Source organism: Lacerta agilis, chromosome 11 (genome assembly GCF_009819535.1).
Source record: "Lacerta agilis isolate rLacAgi1 chromosome 11, rLacAgi1.pri, whole genome shotgun sequence".
Taxonomy (NCBI): domain Eukaryota; kingdom Metazoa; phylum Chordata; class Lepidosauria; order Squamata; family Lacertidae; genus Lacerta; species Lacerta agilis.
The window spans coordinates 21,957,185-21,981,927 of record NC_046322.1 but is presented as its reverse complement, the minus strand read 5'-3'; the positions used below and the strand labels follow the sequence as shown (position 1 = coordinate 21,981,927).

Below are 24,743 nucleotides of genomic sequence, written 5' to 3'. Positions count from 1 at the left end.
CTGCCTGGAGCAGAGTTTTAACTATCATGATTATTTAGCAAATTTGTATACTGCCCTTCATCCGAAGAGCCCAGGCTTACAAATAAAATGATGGTGACTGAAAGGACTGAAACTGTAATATAAAGACTTAACAAATTCATTATAGCCTTAAGCTTTCGTGGCCTCTCCCTTTCCCTGTAGTGAGAACCTTGCTGGCAATATATTCCAAGCGCAACATAATAAAACCCAAAATCAGATCAATTATCCAGTGTATCTTGCTTACGTTCTAATAAGCAAACGATCTCAACTGGGCTCCCTTCCAAAGTAAGCCAGCACATTCAGCCTCAGCATAGCCAAGCCCTGGGAATGTAAAACTGTACTGGGTTTTACTTTTGCTGGTTAATTGATTGGGGCACGGAGCGAGGGGGGAGGATGTCACACTCTCTGAACGTTCGCTGCCCTGCGCGCAGGCGCTGTTGAGCGTTTGCGGCTCGCCACGCTCAATCGTAGTGCCCCCCACCCACCTCCCCCTTTCCCGGCCTCTCTTCCCCTCCCTTCCCCCTCCCCTGCTGGGACCAGGAGCCCGGAATCCTGGCAGCCCAGAGGCCCGTTACGGGAAGCGCCTCCTCTGCCGTCTGCCCCGCCCATGGCCGTGACGTCGCCGCCCTGCCCACCAATGGAGGCGCTCGAGCTAGCGGAGTGAAGCCGTCAGTCAAGGCAAGCGGCGTACCGCAGTTGATAAGGTGTGCGCGGCAGCGGCGGCGGTTCGTGAGGCGTCTGGCGGGGACGGCGATGGTCCGAGGCCTGTGGGAGTAGCACGCCCGGAGGAGGTGAGTGAGGGATGAGTTTACCGGCCCGCGTTGGCCTTCGACCGAGGGGAGCAGCCTGTTGGTAGCAGCTTGGCCAGGCCGAAAAGGAAAACTTGGCAGCTGCCCTCGGCGGGAGCAGCTCTCCGCTTTCCCCCGCGGACGGGCCTTGTCCTCCGAAGGATGTGAGGGAACGAAGCCTGTTCTCGAGAAGGCCGCCTTGGTCGGGCTCTGGCCTCTGAGGCGGTCCCTGAATCGGCTCTCTGCTCAGCGGGGCCCTTTTAATGTGTGTGTTGGAGGCACGTCCCGCTTTTCGGGCGCCTGGCTGGATAGGCGCCTCGCGTTGCTTTGGGACGCCCACCGGTGCCTCAGACCGTCAGCGCTGGGTCGCCCTGGTTTGCGACGCCGCCCCCTGGTAACATTTCTCATAGAAGCCAACTTCTTCTAGTCGCGGCCGAGGGTGGCAGCAGAATTCCCCCTGCCCTCTTTTTCCTGCGCGTTTCTTACGTGCGCGAAGAAGGGGGGGAGGGGCGACTGCTCCGTACTCCGGTCTGCCTTGAGTTCTCAGCCGAATGGGGCAAGTGGTCGTTCTTCTTCGACTAAGCATTCAAATAAATATCTATGCAAATATCTATTCAAAGGCTACTCCAGGGGTCCCCAAACTAACCCCGGTGGCCGGATGCTACCTAATCGCCTTCTAAATCCAGCCCGCGGACAGTCCGGGAATCAGTGTGTTTTTACATGAGTAGAATGTGTCCTTTTATTTAAAATGCATCGCCGGGTTATTTGTGGGGCATAGGAATTCGTTCATTATTTTTTTTCAAAATATAGTCCGGCCCCCCACAAGGCCTGAGGGACAGTGGACCGACCCCCTGCTGAAAAAGTTTGCTGACCCCTGGGCTACCCTGTCGCCAGCGGTTTGGAGAACCTGAACTAATTTCTCGAGGTTATTTCCTTCCCCTCTTTTACACTATAAAGGGTATATACAACCTTATCTTCTGGGTGGCCTCTCCTTCCTCCACTGTTACAATCTGGCCGTCCCTGATCTTTTCATTCCTGCTATAACTTTTTGTTTTGTTTTGTTTTCCAAATTCTTATCTGTGGGGCTTTTTTTTCAGGTAAGCCCCACCCCACATAATCGATCACATGATGCACTGCACACACCCTGTTTGAATGGGAATGCACATAAACTTTGTGGGGGCCCAGCCCCTTGAAATATTTTATTGTGGGGGCCAAAGCTCCTGCGTCCCCTAGAAGTTGGCTCCTATGGTGGACACCATTGCCATTCTAAGAGAAAGGAGGCCTTCATGTTGAGTTCCAGCACCTCTTTTTCTAGAAAACTAGCACTGCCAATTAGTCAAATGAGGATTGTGCCAGTGACTAGGGGGACTAGGCTAAAGTTACCAGATTTTTTTCAATGAATCCAGGGACACTATAAATAAATAAATAATACACATTCTGAATGTTGATGCTGCAGCAATGGCAGAGGAGCGGCCACCGCCTTGACCTCAACCGCCACATTTCCCCTTCTTCCGAGGCTTCTATCTCCTTTCTCCATGAGCCTGGACAGCCCCTGAGTTGTTGGTTCTTCGGTGGTGGTGGTGGGGAAGCAGTGTGCGGTGGGTCAGGCATGGAAGGTGGAGAAGGAGCGCTGAGTGGCAGCAGCGAGGCTCGGGCAGCACAATGCCTCCCTTCCCATCGGAGCAGCCCCAATCCCACTCCTACTTGCGTGCAAGCAGGAAAGGGTGGGGATCCTTCAGCTGGGAAGAAGGCTTCCCATTGCCTGAGAGATCCCCGCCCCACTCCTGCTTTCCCACAAGTAGGAGTTGGGAGGCTGCTCGGATAAGCAGCATATAGCCTCCCATCACAGCTTAGTTGCTGGGGTCAGGGAAGGTGGAGGCAGCCCAGAAGCTGCATCTTAGAGCCCCTGCACCACCATTATATGGGGACTTCCGAGCAGCTCCTGAAGCCAGCCAGAGCCAACTGCTCCGGGCTGCTGAGGCTGCCGCTGCTGCGTTTCCCCGGGGACTTTAGATGAAATCCAGGGACATTCTGGGGATGGAATTTGTCCAGAGACTTATTTGCAAATCCAGGGACTGTCCCCAGGAAATGGGGGTGTCTGGTAACCCTAGATTAGGCTAGTCCCCTAAATGTCCTCCTGGTGTCTCCTTCCCAAAGCCCAGAAAGCAGCTGCCCTGCTTAGGGAGGGAGGCGCAGTGCTCACCTCCATGACGTTGCAACTTCAGAGGACCCCAATCACCCTCACAAGCTGGTTCCTCTGGCCCTAACTGTTTACCTATGAAAAAATCACTGCATCCCACTGGATTGTATGTTCCCTGGCCAGGAGCTGAATTACACCCCTGCAGCCTAGGTCTCATTGTGTTGGTGGTAAACCTGAGCCTAAACTGGGGACTACCTTTGTGGTGCCCTTTAGAACTACTGGGCTACAACTCCCATCAGCCTAGGCAGCATAGCCAATGGTTTGGAATGATGAGAGTTGTAATCCAGCAGTATCTTCCTTTCACTCCCTTTCTTTGACTTCCACTTGTACAGTTTTATACCAAACTGCTTTGGAGGAGGATGCAGTCTTTTTGTTATGTTATGAGCAGTTGATGGCATGCTATATGAACAATAGTGATAATGTGCAGTGTTCTAACACATACTTGATATTGAATAGTATTTCTGGGATCATGCTAGAAGTACATGGTGGCATAGAGTGGCTGTCATTCATCTTAGTTGATATCTCTTTTGAAAGGCAGACTGGTGCATCTCAATATTATCTCTACTCTGTGTTTCTGGGCTTACCATTTGTGTACTTCCTCTCTCCACCCCCCAGCCTCCCAAGGATGCTAGGACCATCAGTGTGCCTGATTAGGGGATTTCCACAGGCTACTTGACTACAGTAGTGTGTTGCATACTATTTTTATTTGTATGATAAATTTGAGTTGGAGTGCTGAGAATTAGTACAGGAGAGTGGTGAGAATTCTCAGCATGTAGTTCTTTTCCCAGAGTTGACGGTTTACCTTTGACAAGATGGTATACATAAGCAGTAGCCAATAATATTTTCTTAAGATGCTTCTTAGTTTGCTATCAAAGGCAAAAAGGACAAGATCAAAGTAGGCTTTCCATTCCCCCCCCCCAAGAACTTCCTGTGAATTCTAATTATCTTCTGTTGTGCATAAACAGACTAATATTTTAGCTAACATTGTATTAGTACTTTGCAACCAAAATTTATTATAATATAGATTTTTGGTTCTAAATATTAATGTAATGTGCAGCCTGATCATTGCAGTTAGGCATGTCTAGTCCCATTGAAGTAAGAAGGGCTTAGAATGCATATGCATAGGATTGCACTGTTAGTGGTGGTGTTCTATAATGTTAGATGCACTGGAAATAACTATGTTGGCTTTCATTTTTAAAGCACTTTGCTCTGCCTAGAAAACATATGCAGGCCTTGTAAAGCAGAAATGTATTTCAAATCTGCAGTAGCATCAATTCTTAAGAGTCATATTTCAAAGGTCCAGGTGTCAGCAGATAATTTCTAGCATCTGCATATAGGGGGGTGGGGGATGTGTGTGGGGGAATTCTATATGCACACACAATTCTAACCTGAAATTGTAACATAGGCCTGGGTTGTATTTCACATTAACCTGTAGTTAAAATAAACTTAATTAATGTGAACCAGCACCATGCCAGTGTGTACTCCTCAAAGGTCTGTGCCTTGTTCATCCCTTGCTCCAGCTCCTCTGGGGAGAAAACAAATAAGAATTTGGCTTGTTACTTGTGAACCCAGGCTTTTGGTTTGTTTTTCTTCAGACAAACCATGAGCAGAAGCAGGACAGCAGGAGCGAGAGAGAAGTGAAGCAGGACAAATTAACATTAAATCACTGTTTCAGTGTGACACACAGACCAGACCATGCAAACAGAATCTGTTCCTAATGGGAACATTAACAAGGGTAGATTAAACCCCGAAGTACACATAATCTAAAAGCCCATCTCCTCCTCTCAGACATTTTTGGCACAAAGATCAGTGGAAGGGACCCTCTTGGTTGTTCAACCACGTTCCAAAGCTCAGGGTAGCAGCCTCTGTATCCCTTAAATTGTTGTTCTCCCTACAGAGGTGCATCTAGTTACCTTCATTGTACAACCAAAGATGCATCTCTTTACCCTGTCTGTTGTTGAGTTGTATTTTTTATGATGCACCTTATTTTTGTAGTTTTAAGTTGTTTTACACTGATTTTAATATTGTGTCTTAATGGTTTTAACTTTCCCAGAGACCTTAGGATGAAGGATCATGTAATAAATTATTATACTAATCCAAACACACTAAATCTCATATACCGGTATATATATTTTATTTAACTATGATCACTAACCACAGCTGTCAATTAATTTTACATTTTTATAAAATCACGATTGCAATAATAATAATTAACAAGCATGCTAGACATACCGGTAAATTATATATAAAATGGAGATTGTGTGTTAGTATATACTTTTCCCTCACTTTATTGCATTGTGATAATGGTTGAGAAGTAAGCTCAGTAGCCAGACGTCAGGCACATTTTGTACCTGGTCATTGACCACTAGTGACCAAGTGAAGATGCCTGGGCACCAGGATGGCACCTGACATCTCCACCATCTGGAGGTTCATGCCTGGGGATCATTGGATCTGAACTGTTTTCACACACTAATAATACCACATCTTGTAGAATTCTGTAAGGTTTATTTATCTTTACAATTGGAATGAATTTCAGAAAGCAAAATGCTTTTTCTGTGCAGCCTGAGCAGGAGCAGTCACCATTAAGAAAAAAAGGTAGGAATAGGAATATATGTGGCCTGTCTCTGGATCGAGTACTTTTCTTCTTTAAGTTTTCAGAGTTCTTAAGCTAGCTCAATGTGGTCATCCGAACTAGCCAGATGTTTAATTGATATTCAATCACAGTCAGTCAAATCATTTGAAGAAGAAGAAAGACTTTGGAGCCGTCTTGCCCCAAAATGGCAACTAGTCAAGTGGGGAGTTGCCTGTATTCCTGTTCTCACTCTTGACTGTTTCCCCGTGCGCTATTCTTTTCTTGCTTTCCACAAAACCTTTTTGTTCATGGTTAATAAACCTGTCAGAACAGAGGAAACTACAGAACCTGTCTACTGAGAAGTGTCTTCATAAAAAGAAAATAGTGGCTGATTGAGCAGAGTAAAATATTATATATATAAAAAATTGTTTTTACAGAGACTTGGTTCAAGATGTTTTCAAAATGGAGTTGGTTACTGCAAGCTGTGTGTACTCTGCTGAGCATTTACTCCTTTGGAGGTAAGTCTGCAGGATTAATAATACTGAATTGTTCCACTGTATTATTAAGCTCTGTCAGTTTGTTAATTTGTATACATTATAGAAAATGATCCTTGGTTTTTAGTTTGAATCTATTATATGTAAGGCAACAGCATAGAAACTACAGGCTTGTCAGATCTATTTGTTTTTGTTTTTGTTTTTTTTAATTAAAACCACAAGATCTGTGAGCCAGAGCCAGGTGTAAAAGGCATACAGTTAGATTGCATTCTGGGTCTTTGTATTTGTTTTCGGTAGCGGAACTGAATCAAGTTCACTGAAAAGTCCACTCCTGGTTAACCCAGACTTTCTTCATTTCAGGAGCCTAATTTAAGGGGAGGGCGTAATTCTAGATAGATGCCATTGTAAAGTCAAAATATAAAATGTTGTGAAACAAGCCAATAGTTGATGTGGTAATATGAAATGAAGGATATTTAACTTATTATCAGGTTTTCTAGCTTGCTAAGTTCCTCTTTTTTTAAAAAAAAGAAATCCTGGTAGAGTAGAGAAAGATTATACACAAACCAATTAAGTTACTACATGTGGTATGTTGTGGTGGAAAGTGAGAAGATGGTTGAAATATTTCCTGCAAGATTAATACTTAAATTGCACAGACAAAATTGAATAATATGCTTCTAGAAATGAAATATAGGTGAAATTTCAAGATAATGTTTCTCTTTACATAACATTAAACAGGCCTAAGGAAATGTAACACATATGTCCTGTTACCTCTGCACATTTCTATTTTTTTATTCACTTCTAATTCTGATGTTTGATAATGAAACTATCTTTGAAATCATGAGGTGTGGGAGAGTTCACTTAACTAGCACAGACAAGAAATGCAAATAGTCATAAGGAAAATGATTACAATTGCTAGACCTAATGTCTTGGATCTTTAAATATGAGAACAGAATTAAAGCTTTCTTTCCCTCCTCCATCCTCTGCATTACCCTGAACAGCCTCTGGATAGGGTTGGGGTTACTCCTGAACAATGTGGGATGGGTTTGCTATGGTAGGGAAGGATTTTTCCCCGAGATTGGAAGGAAATTCCCTGCTATCCCAGCAGTCTCTGGTACCCCATCCCAAATTGTTCGGGGGGGGGGACACCTTTTGGAGTAGCTTTTCAAGGTGCACAGCTCTCACAAGATCTCACTGGAACCCAGAAGCTACTGCTACTTCTCGTGGGGGGGAGGGTGCCCATAGATGGGCAGGCCCTGAGGCGAAGTCAAGAAACCTATTTATTAACTTCCATCCATTCATTTATCTTGGATCCAAGCAAATGTTGTCAATTAATGTACACTAGAAAAGTAAAGGGGGAAATGTATTTTCTAGGTAACTATTGTCTTCCGTTGCCATATTGTATGCTTATAGCAATAGTAGCTATGTTGTTAGTGAACAGTACCAAACTAATGATCTCTCTGTTTCAGATGGATTTGTGATACCATGTGGCTATATAACTCCAGAGTCTCCTGTAGTATCCCTTGAGTCCAGCTTTACAGCATACTGCATTCTTAGTGACTATTGTCCAGATTATGGCAACCTTCGTGCTGATAAAGTTATCTGGAGAATTAAAACTGAAGTTGTTCCTAAAGAACACTATAGCATAATAAATGGAACTGTTTCAAGTGTAACATTCAATGACACGTCTATATTGGCTTCTCCTCTGACTTGTAACGTCTTAGTGACGGGAAATATTGAGCAGAACATCTATGGAATTCAAGTTGCCTTGGGCTGTAAGTAGATCTCCTTAAATTCTTCCTTGTGGGGATACACATAAAAGGAACAATCTATTGCCATACAGTGAACCCTCTTGTTACGTACTGCTCTGGATACATAACTTTCGAGTTATGAACGCAGCAAAGTGTATACTTCTGGGTTTCACCGCATGCGCAGAAGCGGTGCCTCTGCCTATGGACTTTTTGGGTTGGTGGACCCCTGGAACAAATTTAATTCATATCCGGAGGGTCCACTGTATCCTTATAACATTCTTGGAGGATGTTGGATTTTGTCAGATATATTGAAGACAACATGAAGGAGAAATGAGAAACATTTATTTCACATAGTTGAAAGGTACCAAGTAAAAAAGAAGAAAAAAGCTACATCATCACTTGGCAAATATGTCACCGGCAGGAGTAAGGATGAGGGCAGAAATTGCTGTCTGAATAATGTTTGTTCCACATAGTCACTACACAATTTCTGCCCTTGTGCTGTATTATGAGATTCTATTTTGAGAATCTTGGTGACCCACTTGGAGAACCTGTCGAAGATATAAAATAGGATATAAGTTTTCTAAATAAAGTTTAACTGTGTTACATGGGGATAAGCATTATGCTTCCATAAGAAAGACAGTGCAGCAGTTATGTCTGTATTGTGTAGGATCTATTTCAGTGTAGCCTCTTGACCCCGTTCCTCCTGGCTTATTCAATCTAGCAGAGAGGGTGGTTGGGTACAGAGTGTGATTAATGCTTCACTGATTGCAGGGGTGGTGCTTGCTGCCTTGAAAGAGGTAGTGGTATGTCCTTAAATAAACCAATCCTGGGCCCCTTATTTACACTAGTTCCTCTACTGGTAATAAATACCCGCTTCTTGGGTAGGTGGTAGAGAGAGTTTCAGTGCAGGATGACCACCTACTGTTCTTGGATGAGGCAAATTATTTATTCCAGTCTGGGTTCAGGCCTGGTCATGGGAATGAATTGGCCTTGGTCACCCTGATGGATGAGCTTTACAAAGAGCAGGGCAAGCGGTGTGAAACCTTGTTCCTGCTTCTCGAATCTGCAGCTTTTGACACCATTGGGCATGGCATCTTCCTTGACGGAGCATGGATTAGGAATTGGGATTACAGTGGATCCAATCCTACATAAAAGTCCAGAGAGTGGATCTGAAAGAGTGCCTTTTGTCCCCCTGGCAGTTACGCTAAGTTTGGCTGCAGGGCACTATATTATTCCCAGTTATATTTAATACTGATGTGAAATTGTTGGGAGCAGTCATTGGGATTTTTTGTACACAATTTTATGGCTCCTGTTACTCCTTTAGGGTTGTCTTGAAACCATATAGGTCAGCAGTTATTAGGACACACCACCTTAGCTGGCACCATGCCCATTCTGTTTGGAGTGTCATCTGACCCTCCATATAAGCTATTGTAGAGTAGCAGAAATCATTTTGTGAGTAGCCTGCTTGCACAATCTTGGATCCAACTTGGGGAATGAACAGGTGAACAATATTAGTTTTTGAAACACAAATTCTATTTACAGCTGTATATGCTGCCTTGTATGTAAAAATGATACTATTGCTTCAGTGTTTTTATTTATTTTCCTTTTTTATTTGTAAGCTGTCTGGAGTCCCTCTGAGGGGAAAAAGGCAGGAAATAAATACCTCCCTTCTTGTAATATTTTATGTCACCTGTGGTGTTTTGATGTACTTCCTTTTTACCTTTACCTTTGATGACCTGTTGACATAATGCTCTGCTTTACAGTATTGAAAAAAAATCAATTAAAAATGAGTTTGTTTTTTGGGGGGGGGGGAAGATTGGGACCAAAATGAATTCATGTTGTTTTTTTGCAAGTGTACTCCTAGATTAACTTCTGTTTATTTGTGTGTGTTTAAATGCAGTTTCTCCAGACAAGCCTGAGAATTTGAGTTGCATTGTGCATCAGACAGGAATAAAGAAATATTATCAAACTTGTACTTGGGAGCCTGGAAGATACACATTTCTGGACACCAATTATACTTTGAAATCTCGGTGGTAGATATATTTTTCAATTTTAAAGACCTGTAGTTAATTTGTTGAATGTGTATACAAAACTTTGAATTTTTAATAATTGTTGTTAAGCACACAGTTTTTTAAAGGGAAGCCACTTGTCCAAAATATTTAAACATTGCTCTACACTGTGTCTAAGCAGCACAGTGGTCCTGCTACTTTAAAAGAGCTGAAAGCCAAAATAGGTGGTGGAAGAGAAAAAGGGGACTAAAGCTACTGAATAGCTGAATCTTGAGGAACTCTAACTTTGGTTACTGATACGTTGTGCAACCAGGGTGGATAAATCAGATTTTTTTATTTAAATCAGATTTTTTAAAAATAAAATGCTTTTGGAGGAAAAATCTTTCTAAAGATAGTTTTCTATGTAAGTTACATTATAGTCCAAAAGCTATCCATCAGGAAATAAGGATTTGTTTTTAATTATATAGCATGAGGCTTTATATGCAGTGTTTAATTCTTTTGGTAAATGGATTCCATTAATCCATTCACATTGTCATGCTCTTTCAGAGGTTTATGTAATATTATTTGGGGCAGTTTTTTCTGACAAGAAGATATTATCACGGTGCTTGTTTTTGCAGTTCTCAAAAGTTTGAATTTGTGTCTGCAGAGATAACATGCCTTTTCTTCACAGGAAGAATGTTATAAAATAAACATGCAGAGTTGAGGAAAAAGCCTTAATCCCATTGTTCCTTTGCAAATTTATATACACAGAATCAACCCCATAGCTCTTAAATGCTAAGTTCCAAGAGGTTCAATGAATAGATTGTTTGGAGTAGAATAGATCTGCACAAGTACCTAAGTGTGAAGCAGTAAAAATGAAAGTGCAACCTTGTGAGCAGAATACTCACAGTATATGCATATTTGTAATAATCATAATAATCTGTCTATGTATTTCTAATAGTATAACCAAATCAGTAATTTTTGATACAACTGTAAAAACTACTCTGAAAATTTATTATTCCAAAAATAGAACCTTCATCTGGTTGTAAATATTAAGAGTATACCAGCTAAAATGAGTCTTTCTGTAAAAAAAAAAATGATTCAAATCAGTAAATCTTACTGACTAGTTATTTAAATTGATCTGATTTAAATCAAATCCATGCTGTTTGCAACAAGATTTTTTTTAAAGAGCAGAATATTTTGTAAGAGGAAAAGAGAGATCAATAGTTTACTTTAAATCCCCCCACAACAGAAAACAACATAATGTTTAGAGATTTCTACCAGACTTTTTGTTGATGCATACAAGTAGAAATAGTCAACCTACTTATGACTGGTTAGTTGGTATACCAGTTAATCTTTTTAAAAAAATTAAATAAATAAATATGAACAGTTATTTCCTATTTTACTTAAAAGTATTTGGATTAATGCAAATTGCTTTTGGATTGCAGATAACTTTTTTTTTAACTGATTGGGTGTCATTTTAGCAAAGCCCCACCTTTAAATAAATAAATTTCTTTGTGATATTGTGGAGCAAATGCTACAGTCCAAAGCTCATTTACTACAGAGTAAGTTTCATTGAATTCTGCTATACTCACCTCTGTTTAAATCTGTCAAGGATATGTACATGTAGTTGTGGTTTTTGAAGTATTGGGACCAATATAAATTTTAGTGTATTAAATCCTGCTTCTTTTTCTCCAACTTCTAGGCCAAACGAAGTGTTTCCTGACTGCCTGGGTGCCAATAATTCTTGTACCAGTACTTCGGTTGTATTTTTTGTCAACTTGGAAGTGTGGGTAGAAGCAAAGAATGCTCTTGGGGTAGTTGAATCTGACCACATTGTGTTTGATCCTATAAAACATGGTAAATATATCCTCAGTTGAACAATTCTGGAAAAAATCAGTAGAGCTACTCCTATGAATGATTTCATATCATCATATCTTCTAAGGAAGATAATGTTTCTTTATATGGTGAAAGAAGGAATAGGGTGGAAATTCTTAGGGAGAAATTGTTTCTCTCTATTCAGAATGAATGCAACCATCTTCAGGGTGGCTGTACCATATCCACCAAGTCCTAGAACCTTGTCACCTATCTTATGTTATGTAGTGGTACGGGCTAAAGAAAGTATAAAAAATGTTACTGTTCTATTGGTGGTTGATTTTCACTTAGAGAACGAGACCACCACCTCGGTGTCATACCTCTAGTTAAAAGTCAGACTGGGGAGAGTCTAGAAAATTACGGTAAACCGATGTGCCTGAAGCTGGAAGGTAATGGCTTAGCAAAAATATCTAAAAATGTTAAGAGGACAATAGCTGGCAAAGAAAACTGATGAGACCCGAGAGACTTTAAGCAGGGGCTGACCAACCATAGATTCTGGGTTCATCAAGCAGCCTGCTCTCCTTCCGTAATGGGATTGCTAACTCCAGGCATCAAAAGATGCAGCTTTTAACAATTGCATTTGTGTAACCAAAATAGATACACCAGCCATTCTGGAGGTGGCTCCTCTTAATAAATTTAGTTGCTTCTCCTCTAGTTCTCTGATAATGGTTGAGACTCATAGAATGGATCCGAATAAACCAAACAATTGGTTTAATTTACTGGCTTTAGCACAAAGCAAGTGCCATTTGCACTCAAGTCAATCTTATCTACTGTTTGATTTTATTCAACATAGTTCCTACACAGAGTTTGGGTGGACTGTACCCAAAAAAGGCACTCCAATGTAGTTTTAAAAATAGAGTTATTAATAAAATTGACCATATGGATTATATATTTCCCATGTTAAACTATCTCAACTGGCTTCCTGTGCATTTCAGGGCATAATCCGAAGTGCTTTTTTAACATTTTAAAGAGATCTCACCTGATTTCATAATGGCATGCGGTGATTAGTACATGTCACATTTCAAAAGAGGATGCTAAATAACTAATCAGTGGTTATAGCAAGTTCCTTTGAATTCACTTTCAGCTAACTAACTAAATATTCAACTAGTTTCTGTAACCATTCTGACCTAGAAGGGATTTTGACCTCGTAACATTTTTTAAAGTTCTAAATAAACATAATCGCAAAAAGTTTTAATTTTTTTACATTGCCACCACATATGCAACATTGTACCGATTCCTTCTTTACATCTCCAGTAAGTACTAGGTACATTTTTATACATTTTGGAAAGTTTCCATGGTATAAAATACCAACGGTATTGCATCTTTTGAAAGAATATCCCTCAACGTATAGCACGCCGTGAATTTAATCACCTCCTTGACTTCCACGTCAAGGAGGAGTCGGTATATCTTGGAAATAATTATTGTTTTGGAATTGATGAAATCTGTTTCCAGTCTGGATGCCTCTGTCGAAACCCCCCCCCTTTTTATCCCTCTTAAACATCTCAGATAGTTGATATTATTGAAACCAACCTGCTATTTCCTCTCTTACTGCTTCAAAAACTTTTAGCTTTAATTTGTTTGTTTCTTCCTTTAGTAAAGTTTTGTAAGTTGGCAAGTTCCCTTCCGTATTTTCCCTTTTTACTGCGGTTGCCTCAACTGGTGAAATCCACCAGGGAGTCTTAGGCTCTAAAAGATCTTTATATTTCTCCCAAACCGTGTACAGGGATTTTCTAACTATAAGGGTCAAAAAGTTTTTATGTATTTTTACTTTCCCATATCCCAGGTACCCATGCCACCTATACCTGTTATTGTAACTCTCTAAGTCTAGGAGGTTGGGATCTTGAAGTGTGCACCATTCCTTTAGCCTTGAAATATAATTTTATGTCAGACAGAGCAAAGCCTCCTCTTTCCTTTGCATTGATTAGAATTTGATGTTTAATTCTAGATATTTTTCCCTGCCATAAAAATTTTGAGATTTGTTTTTGCCAGGTTTTGAGGCAGCCCATTCCAGCCAGAATTGGAATTGTTTGGAATAGAAAGAGTAATTTGGGAAGCATGGCCATTTTGATGATAGAGATCTTTCCTAAAAATGAAAGGTTTAGCCAACTCAAAATCTTGAGGCTCCTTTTAATCTCTTTCCAGGTTTTCATATAGTTATCCTGAAATACATTGATGTTTTTTGAGAGATCCAGATACCTAGGTATTTTACTTTATTGCAGATCTTTAAGCCAGATGTTTTTTCCAGGTCTTCTTTTCTTATGTTGCTACATTTTTAACCAGCAATTTTGTTTCAGAGAGGTTTAGTTTGAAGCCCACCACTTATCCAAAGGTTTGTGCTCCTGTTATTAAGGAGCAAAAGTTGTGCTGTGTACCTGAATATTAGACTTCAAATTAATTTGAACCTATATATTAAAAACAATGAAATAGCCTGTGGCTAATTGAGTGCACCTTTTTTTCCCCCCTAGTAAAACCGCTGCCACCATGCAATCTGTCCCTCAACTCAGGAGAATTTCCCAGAGTCCTAAAGCTATCATGGGAAAACCTATTTGATGAAGCACCACTGGAGCTGAGATTTCAAATTCGATACAAGATCATTGACAGTATAAACTGGATTCAGGTAACCCCACACCCATTATTTGTCAATTGTTTTCTGTGGCATTTTCTTTTATACAGTTGGTGTTTGCATTCAAAGAGCTGTGACAGTTGCATTTTATCTACTAGAATTGTATTTGTTTAAATTAGAGAAAATATAGATTTCAGCTGAGTGTTCAGTGGAAACATAAATTAAATAATGTGAAAAGAAATGTAGAAAATCCTTGTTGGGAAAAGTGAAATAGAAATTTAAGAATAGGTCAGAAGGAAAATAAACTGTTGAGGAAGCCAGCAATAAACAGCTCTACCTCTCCATTCTATATGAATCCGGAGAGGCTGTGAAAGTGTTGGACCAGTGTCTGGAAGCAATGATATAGCTAAATCCCTAAAACAGCTGAAAGGGAAACTTTTTAAAAAAGCAAGAGCTGTTGCTGCAAATTCCTTCTCATTGGAATGGTGTGGTAGAAAAAGGAATAGGTGCCACAGCAAATATAATGTGAAGCAGTAAGGATCTAGCTCCAAGGGATACTTAATTTACTTGGGTCTTTTATGATGAAGGGAGAAGGTTCCATCTGCTTAAGAACCCTGTCTCTACCTCCTGCTCTGCATGAATTGCAGTACACATCAATTTATGTGCTTTCACATTTTAAGACTATAAGCTTGGGATATTTTTTAAGACAGTGGAGGCTAAATTTCAGAATCCTAGTTTCAGACAGGATTAATGGCACATGTGAACTCCTTGGAAAACTAGGCAGCTGCTTGAAACTAGTACTGGACCAAAGTAGTGCCCAGCCAAATTTCATAGGTTTGAAGGATTGGGGGCAGAGTGAAATCTCTGCAAAGACTGCATTATTTATCCCTAGGTGGCAGACTTCAAAAAGTATAATAGCTGTCTTTAACAACAACAAATCCAGGTCACCATTCTAGCCATTTTCTTGTATAGGACACCCCTGGCAACACTGGTACACCTTTACAATGTCTTTAATTTATTGTTGTTGTTGTTGTTGTTGTTGTTGTTTTTAAAAAAAATAGAGAATGGGAGAGAACCCTTTGCTGCATTGTAATGTACAATAGAGCTTTCTGAAATTAACCTATCAGAACCCCCCAAAATACCCATATAATTTCTGTTACAATTGTAATTTCCTCCTCCTTTGGCATGTGATCGGAATAGAACTCAACCCAGCTAACCCCCTGTCAACCTATGGAAATAGGACAATTGGTAGCTTAGCTTTCGTAGGTGGCGAGGGTTTAACTGGATACACTACTTGACCTGAAATATATATATTTTTCTGATGCTTGTTATCAATAAACTTCAGGATTACAAAAAATGATGCAACATAAGAATTATTATAAAGTATAGTTACTTTCTCTCTCCTGATAAGATGTTTAGCTCCATAAGCTTTCTCAGTTTTTGAAGCAGACAAAAAACACTAAATGGAGGGTGGAGAGAATAGTGACTAAACGATGGAGTAATTTGAATTTATCTTGAATTGATCTTTATCACAATTTCATGTTTTATGCTAACAAGGGTCATTCAAACAAAACATCTAAATTTGCTATGCTGATCTTGAGAGAGAGCTACAAAATTCAGTATAGTGAATGTTGTTCATTCACTAGTAGCACTTAAAGCCCAGTTTCATTTTGGCAGGTTCCTCTTGAAGACACAGCAACACAGAGAGATACCTTCTTCATTCAAGAGCTCAGACCAAACACAAAATATGTGTTCCAGCTGCGTTGTGCAACTAGTTGGGGAGAGCACTGGAGTGACTGGAGTAAAGAAGTAGTTGGGTTCACAGCTGAAGATAGTAAGTAAGACTTCCAACTTCTCCAGTTTGCTCCAAATTGTCAAAACCTGTTTTTAATTAAAAGGTTTCTACACAATAAATACGCATATATATGTGTAAAAACTATGCTACAATATAATAATGCATTTTTGTCGTTTAAATCATGAATAGCAAACCGTACTTATTAATATTTGTGATTTACTCTGGTTTTCGTTCATCTCTTATTAACCTCCAAGTAGTGGTTCAGCATTATCTTGTACTTTATTTCACAATAGATTATGATAAAACTCAATTTCTCAACAAATTAATAAGTTGTCTTCATTCTCTTACCTTGACCAAATTTGTCAATTTTACCATTTGAACTGTAAATCATCCCTGTATCTCAGAGGGTTGTCCCCCCCCCCCCCGTTATAGCTGATTACCATATGGATAGCTGCTAATAAGTACAGTTGGCCTATAACTTACAAGCATTTACCTTGTGTACATTCAGCTTTACACGCTTGACAAAATAATAATATAATAATTAAAAAGGGGGACCAGGAAAAAAGACTTTGGCAATTCTACTCACCATTGCACCCAATGTGTTTTGACTATATACAATTTCAGCTTTAGGCACGATTCCCAAAACGTAACCCTCACATGAGTTGAGGGCTTACTGTCAATCACCAGCTCTCTATCTTCTGATAGAATCAGATCTTTTACACAATCAAATAAAATAACTATTGAGTTCTGATTTCCTCCATTTCACAGATTACCAACATACAAAAATATTTTATTTTTGGAGAAGACCAAATTATACCTATCTGTATTTTAGCATGAATTCTCCAACATACTTGAATTGAACCCCTATAAATGTGGTTTAAACCTTAAAGAGATTAAGAACTAACAAAAATGGTTTATAAAACAATTATTCTAAGTTAATATTGAGAGTTTGATTTGGAACATGTTTCCAAAGCTATTTGGATTGGTAGTTAGTACAAGATAAATAAAAATCCATGAGCATGCTATATGTATTCCTCAAAAACTTTTTCTAGAAATTAAAAATAATTATAATGACTTTCTGTACCTACTTTCTTATCTTCCCCACTCTCTCACTATATTCCTAACTAGTGGTGAGTAAAAAGTTTGGGCCTTTTAGCCTTCAGATCACGCAACTGTGATCCTTATTTCAGAAAAGCTGTAGGAGCCTCCCAGCCACTTTTCCTGGCTGCTTGTCCCAAATCATGGAGGTGGTTTCAGCAGACACATGCCCGGCCATATGTCATAGCCGACCATTGGATGACTAGACTGCTGCTATTCTTCATGCTGCATCTACTGCAACAAAGCACTTGTGATAGGCTTGAATCTTTTTCAGTACCCTGCATATAAATTAAAGAAACATGAATAGTGGGCTAAATAAACATGATTCTTAAGAGAGATGTTTGTCTTTATCAGGACCATCTAAAGGACCAGATCTGTGGAGGAAGATTAGTCCTGTTCACTCACCAGAAAACTGGACTCTGGTGCTGATCTGGAAGGTAAATAGTACCAAATTTACTACACTCTGAATGTCTGATTTCCTGATGTTCTCACTAATATCTGTCATCTGCACCCAAACATAATTCCTGTTATATGTAAACTCATGATTTTTAACACATAGCACTGTTGCAGCAGTAGATGCATCCTACTGTAAACACTTTCTTCTAGGTGGTAGCTTCTTTCACAACATATTGCACTCAGGATATATTGAAGTGTAAGATATGCACACATGTAGCTTATGAAGTAAAAGGCTCATGTATGTCACATTTGCTACTTGTCCATTTTTAAAATAAACGGATTAAGATCTTATGCTTTCCTAGTTCTTGCTTCTGCAAACTACAAGTTGTACAGGCATATATGTGCCCTTCTCCGTAAACATGGCACACATGGATGTAGTTTCTAGATAAAAGTTCTGTGAAATACCGCTTGAGAATTGTCCATGTTTAGCTTATGAGGCAAAGTAATTTTGAGTGAAGTGGTTTATCCTCTTTGAACAAAGCTTTAACACGTAAGCCTGATCTCAGCAAGTTACAAGATAGTGTGTTCCAGTCATAATGGATGAGAAGCATGAAACTATGTTAGTTGGAGCATTGTGCCCAAGGCCAGATGGTAAATATCATGGCTGAATAGGACTTTGGAAAAGGTATCATGCATAGCTCTGTAGTAGACAGGCTTTGCATAAAAAAGGATCCTTGTACAAATTGGTTAGGATCTTGGTTAGCAAGTCTGAGAAAGGCTCTGCCTTAGACACTGGTGAGCTGCAGCTCATCAGAATAGATGGTTCTGGCTTAAGTGATCTCTAAAGGTCTTACTCTCGTTAGCTAATCTCAGATGTTCACATATAAACTTGTCAAATAAAACAGATCTTTTTCTATTTTGAACAGGAGTTAAATCCTTCTGAAGCTAATGGAATAATTTTGAAATATGATGTATCTATCTTGGGAAAGCCACCACTTCATTTTCAACAGCAATTCTACAGTCTGAACACCACACAGCTGACTCTAAATGTAGAAAATGGGACATATGAAGTGAGAATTAAAGCATCAAACAGTGTGGGTGAATCTCCTGCATCAGTTTTGCTGATCCCAGCAACTAACTCAAGAGGTAAGTTTTCCCACATGGCATTGAGTATATATCCCACTTTTTTACCTGCTTCACACATCCCATTAGAAGGGTCGCATGTAAGATTAAACTAAACGGTCAACCACAACACTTAAATGAATGCTACTGAAAAGTTTGTGCTGCACTCCTTCCTTGCTCCTGCTGCACTGTGAACAAAAGAAGTTTGGCTTGTCATGTCATCTGAACCCAGGTCCTTGGTTTGTATCTTGCTACACAAACTAGGAGCAGCAGCCTAGATTTGTGCTTGCTGCTTGTGGTTTGTTAGGGGAGAAACAAACTTTAAGCCTGAGTTTGGATGACACAACAAAGCCAGAGAAGTACAGCAAGAACTTTTTAGCCACATGTTGCACATTCACATTAAATCATAGTTCATTTCTAGCTATGGTTTAATGTGATGTGTAAATTGGATCCCCACAAGAGGAGGAAATATTTCAAATGTTAACTTATTGAAGGATATCAGTCTTTCAGTTTGTTTTCAAATTAGCATTCCGTCTGTCCAGTTCATTTTATTTTATTACATGTATAATGCTGCTGCTTCCTCATCAAATCACTTTTCTTTTAACTTAAGATCCAGGTGCTTTACAGGATAGCTTCTAAACATTTCTGACTTATTTAGAGCAGTGTAGGCATTAGTAAATGGAAGCCAGCTTGTGAGACTTAGCATCTTCATTGTAACTTGGACTATTAGCAAAGCAAATGGACAATACCAATACAGATTATTTATTATGAAGTCATAAACTGCAACAAAATAAAACCAATGATCCTACAAGCATATGTAATGGATGCTTTAGCTGAGATTCATGCATTGCAGGGGGTTGGACTAGATGACCCCTCCTGTTTCTTTACAATATATGAATCTATGATAAGTAAAATAACATACAAATACAATAAAATGAGTTGTAATACTTACAGCCCCTTTCTACAGAAGTCTATAGCTGAGAGGAACAAGTGGGGATTACATATCTGGTATCTGTAAGACTTCCTCTGAAATATGTGGCACCATCTAACAACTGAAACAGGAATAAGTACATATTAAAAGCATCTTTTATTCCCTTACTATATACTGCTATATTTATATGGCAATTTCTCAATGTGGTGGACCTGGCCACTAACAGGTCATTGTTATTTTTTGCTTTCAGCCATTGCAGCACAGTAGCTATTAAGGAGCAATGAAAAGTTTGTTAAATGTGCTTCAAAATGTAAACATTTGAATTCCATTTGGGTTTCAAAACTTGATTGAATTGCAACTTACCTTTGATGCTGCTTGATCTGTGACCTTGGGCATCTGCTCAGGCTTTATTAACATTTTGTTGTAGTGAAATATAATTACAGCTCTACAACAACCCCTTTTAGTTTTTTAATGTTTGAAATGTTATTGTTTTCATTACTCTTTTAGAAATAAGAATACTAATTTAACAGAATGTTTATGGTCATTTCAGCTCCTGTGAAAAATCTTACAGCATTTCCTAAAGATGGCAAGCTCTGGGTAGAGTGGACAGTTCCTAAAACTGATGTTAATAGATACATAATTGAATGGTATGAAGAGTGTGACAATTTGACATGTGCTACTGAATGGCAACAGGAATCTGGAACGAAAAATCGCACATTTTTAAGAGGTAACTCTCAATATTTATAAACTCTTGGATATTTATAGAGTACACAAACTTTTTTACACCTTAAATAAATGTGATTTTGTTTTTTAAAAATAAAAAGGCACTTGTAATTTGGCATCTTTTTAAATATAAAAGAAATATAAATATGTCTATAATATCTGATATTCTTAGTGAGTCTCTAATCTCCTATCACACATGGGGAGGAATTCCTTTAGGGCACTTTTATGGGTTGAGAGAGATGAATTCAATGTTACAGCATGCCAGTTTTGTCCTTTTGTGAAGACTATCAGTGTGTGTGCCCTTCTTTGCCAGTGACTGAGCTCTGAATAAAATTAATCTCCCTTTCATCATAGTCCAGAGGTGACCCTCCTTCTCATACCTTTTGTGTCAAGGGAACATATTGAAGCCTGAAAGAGAGACAACAGAGCTCAGTAGCTACACTAACAACAGATGGGAAAACAGACCTTGGATGTCGCAGCTATGTCAGGAGTACGTTTAGTTTCTTCAGGATTACAGTTTTCCAGTACAGTATAGTTAAGAAACTCTGACACTGCATTTACTAGGTAGCTTCGCAGATTTTCATGGAGAGTGCTGTTCTGTCCCAACCCATGGATAGCTTGGTCATCGCAACCACAAAAAGTTCCCTTTTAGACATTTCAGATAGAGAATAAGTATGAATCATTTGCACAATCACTTGCCAGCATGTCCTATATAGCATCCAAGATTGTTCTTCATTCAGATGTATTTTAGAATAGCTTCTAGGCTTTTCAGCTGATTTTCCAGGTATTTAGAGTATTTGTACCCCACTCTTCTGCTGAAAAGGCTGCCGGAGTAGAAATGAAGGGATTTGATTAAAGGTATGAAGGAAATTGATAAACTAGTGTTCGAAATGGAAATGTCAGTGGATCTATATATTTGAGAATATGCAAATCTGAGTCTTAAAATTATTTCTTTAGGAGACATAAAGCCACGGAAAAGCTATAAAATAAGTGTGTATCCATTATATTCAAATGGTCAAGGAGAAGAAAGATCAATACAAGCATACCTTCAAGAAGATGGTACGTTTAAAGCACCAGAATTTCTCTTGCATGACGGTAGCCAAAAACATCTTCGGACTTCTCCATCAATAGGTGGCATGACTGCATTGGGAAGATGGTGTTTTCTGAGAAATTAACTCGCATTGTGCAGCTAGCTTAAGGGTTGGCCAAACCAGATTCATGTGGTCATATGGTTTCCATTTTTAATGTGATAAGTAAAGAAAGAAACCTCCAGAGTCTTTAGCTTTCTTCTGACGTGACCAGTGATCTAGTGTTTACTCATGTGATCCTCTTCCCTTTGCTCTGGAAATATTTATGAAAATTTGTGATAAATGGCCTATACTTTTTAAATATGGAGTTTTTTACTTCTTACTTTTTATTATCTGTACATAGTTATTAATATATGGGCTCTTATTATGCAAACCTTGTTGTCTTTGTTATTATAATAATTTCTTAGAAATCTCAACAAAATACAGACTTTGAAAATTAAAGGTTCTTCTTTTCTTACAATACAGTCAGATATAGTATGCCACTTACCAGTATACCTTCAGGCTTGTTCCATATTAAAACAGATAAAATAGCATTTTAATATAACAAACTTAAAAGATAAGCAATTATCTAGAACTTGCTCTTCAGAAATAATTTTTCAATATTTTCCACTAATAGCACCTGCTGTAGGTCCCACTGTTCGCACAGCAAAAGTTGGAAAAACTGACGCCCTTATTGAATGGCAACCTCTTTCAGTAGAAGAACAGAATGGATTTATCAAATACTACAATATAATTTACAAAACAGCTACTGGAAATGAAACGGGTAATTGAGTTTTGCTTATCATGTTTAAATATATGATTCAGCTGAGATTACTTTTTCTAAAGATATTTTAAGCTTTACTTTGCCTTTTTCTCTACCCAAACTCCAGACATTTTAAGTTAGCAATTATGTCTGCAGCAGCATCATAATGTACAGTATAGTGATATGGCACAAGTGTAGTAATTGCTATACCTCATTATGCATATGCTGGCTCATATTTTCTTTTCTTTTTATAAAATCATTCCTTTTGACTGTGGTCTATAGGAACTTTCAGTCATCAATTAAGCTCACTTCCTTCCAATTACTGAGACTCGGCTCTCTTTGGTGTGGCTTTTAGCCTTTTACAGCTTCCGTGGAATATATAAACTCTTCAACCTTTCATATCCTGACAAGCATAATATGCTCTGTGAGCTTGTTTTGACGATCTGGAGGTTGCTGCTGGTGTAGAATGCAGAGGATACCTCTTGAATAGTGGGTCACTGGAAAGTCATTAGGCATTAAAGCATCTGAGTGTTTGCTGACTTTTCTGCAGCCTTTTGTGCACAGCACCAGATGCTCATTTTGACTAATGAGTGGCATAATCTAAATATCTTACCTCCTCCCATGTGCCCTACCACAGCTCCAAAAGATAAATGGAGAGCATGCTCATTTGCCAAGATACTAAGCTATCTCAGCAAATAATTTTTCATAGATTTGTGCCTTGGAGTTTCTTCAAAGCTTTTAATTTGATAGAGAGGATGGTTTCTCCACACATGCAGAAAGAAGGGGGAGCTTGTGGCCTGCTTCAGAAGTAACATTAAACCATGGTTTTGCACTACATGGATAAGCAGAAACGGAAGCAAGCCATGGGTGATCACTCTTCCCTTCTCCAGTGTGACTGCGAAGGGGTTGAAAGCACTTCATGTTTTAAAGAAACTTGAGTTTATCATTGTTTCTAAACCATGGAAATGCTGGTTGGTTTAACATATAATTTGTTAAAAACAAACCAGGATCAAATTGTGGTTCCTGATCTTGGTTTGTATAGTTTAACTAACAAGAGTTTCACCAGTGCAGGTCTAATGATATTCTGGAGAGGATGCTTCTGGTCCTCTTGTAGTCATGCCTGGAGAAGGGGGTGGGGAGAGTACATGTGGTTGAAACTTGATTCTGCTCAGTCACATAACACTAACTCATAGCTTAGTGTTTTGTAGCACCAATGTTCTCATAGCACACTTCATTATTGCTCTATTAAATATTTTTGTTTAAAAACACTTCTGAAGTTTAATCTTAAATTTAAATGAAGGTCACAAACTGCTAACAAGATCTCTATTTACACTTTCACTTCTTTTCTAGTAGAGTTTTGAATTTGAGACAAGTACTGCTTATTTGGTGATAGGGGTATTATAGAAGAATTTGATTTACCAGGCATGCAAGTTGAAGTACAGTCTTCAAATTTTCTTTTTATTTGAATCATGAAAATGATAACTCATAGGTAAAGCTGGTTTTGCTTGCATGGTGTTAATACAAGAGCTGTCTACTGTTTTATATAATGCATATCAAATGGGTAATTTTCATTTCCAGTTGTGTTTGTGGACCCTTCTAAAACGGAATACCCACTGTCGTCCTTATCAAGTGACACTTTATATATGGTGCAGGTAGCAGCATACACAAAAAATGGAGGGAAAAGGGGTCCTGCTTTTACATTTACTACAAAGAAATTTGGTAAGTTCTTACATAAAATGTTTAATATGTTTAATTGTTGAACTGCTCAGGACTTAGTATAAATTGGTAGTGCCACATATCTAGTTTCATACTTAGTTTAACCTTAAGTAGTACTCTGGGACTTTATTGCACACTTGGTAACACTAACTTGGTCATCAAAAGCAACCATTGGTTTCATCTGAAAGGTGGCTTGGGTCCATCCATCATGTGATGCCATCTAGTGCCCAATGACAGAAATGGCACTTGAAGTCAAAGCATCTGCTTACAGCCTTTCTCAGTCTTGGGTCCCCAGATGTTGTTGGACTACAACTCCCATCATCCCTGACCACTGGTCCTGCTACCTAGGGATGATGGGAGTTGTAGGCCAAAAACATTTGGGGACCCAAGGTTGAGAAAGGCTGGCTTAAAAGAACTGGAAGGAATAGATTAGAATACCTGTGCATTGACTCTGAGTGCATTCCCTGTCTTTGGACACTAGGTGGCATCACACCACACAGGTTGGTTGGATGGACACTCACTGAAAACATGAGTTAAGATGGGTCACCTCTGCACATTACCTAGATATACCTTTTTACACTATCTTCACATACTCAAGAGAGGGTCTTTTGCAGGCTTCCTCAAACTCGGGCCTCCAGATGTTTTTGGCCTACAACTCCCATCATCCCTAGCTAGCAGGACCAGTGGTCAGGTATGATGGGAATTGCAGTCTCAAAAGATCTGGAGGGCCGAGTTTGAGGAAGCCTGGTCTTTTGAGTGGCTGTGTCTGGGCTTTGGAACTGCTTACAGCAGAGGCTCATAGACCTAGCCCCCTTGTTGATGGCCTTCTGCTGGCAGGCAAAGGCCTTATATAAATGGGCATTTGGCCTACCAGGGTGGATTTGTT

The 24,743-nt window shown here is 39.3% G+C and overlaps 1 protein-coding gene across 2 annotated transcripts in view; it reads left to right on the top strand.

The window, feature by feature from the left end:
* Window positions 1–698: 698 nt before the first annotated feature.
* The window catches only part of IL6ST (interleukin 6 signal transducer), a 29,674-nt gene continuing 5,629 nt past the window's right edge, over window positions 699–24,743 (top strand). Inside the window, exons 1-13 of one of the 2 annotated variants that reach the window (XM_033164832.1) lie at window positions 699–809; window positions 6,016–6,096; window positions 7,539–7,844; window positions 9,721–9,853; window positions 11,514–11,668; window positions 14,149–14,300; window positions 15,924–16,080; window positions 17,494–17,576; window positions 18,462–18,681; window positions 20,139–20,315; window positions 21,269–21,370; window positions 22,016–22,162; window positions 23,720–23,860. In XM_033164832.1, the coding sequence (XP_033020723.1) occupies window positions 6,030–6,096; window positions 7,539–7,844; window positions 9,721–9,853; window positions 11,514–11,668; window positions 14,149–14,300; window positions 15,924–16,080; window positions 17,494–17,576; window positions 18,462–18,681; window positions 20,139–20,315; window positions 21,269–21,370; window positions 22,016–22,162; window positions 23,720–23,860 (1,840 nt within the window). In that variant the 5' untranslated portion in view covers window positions 699–809; window positions 6,016–6,029. Of the gene's footprint in view, window positions 810–6,015; window positions 6,097–7,532; window positions 7,845–9,720; window positions 9,854–11,513; window positions 11,669–14,148; window positions 14,301–15,923; window positions 16,081–17,493; window positions 17,577–18,461; window positions 18,682–20,138; window positions 20,316–21,268; window positions 21,371–22,015; window positions 22,163–23,719; window positions 23,861–24,743 lie in introns of both variants that reach the window. The other variant, XM_033164831.1, reaches the window with a different exon arrangement.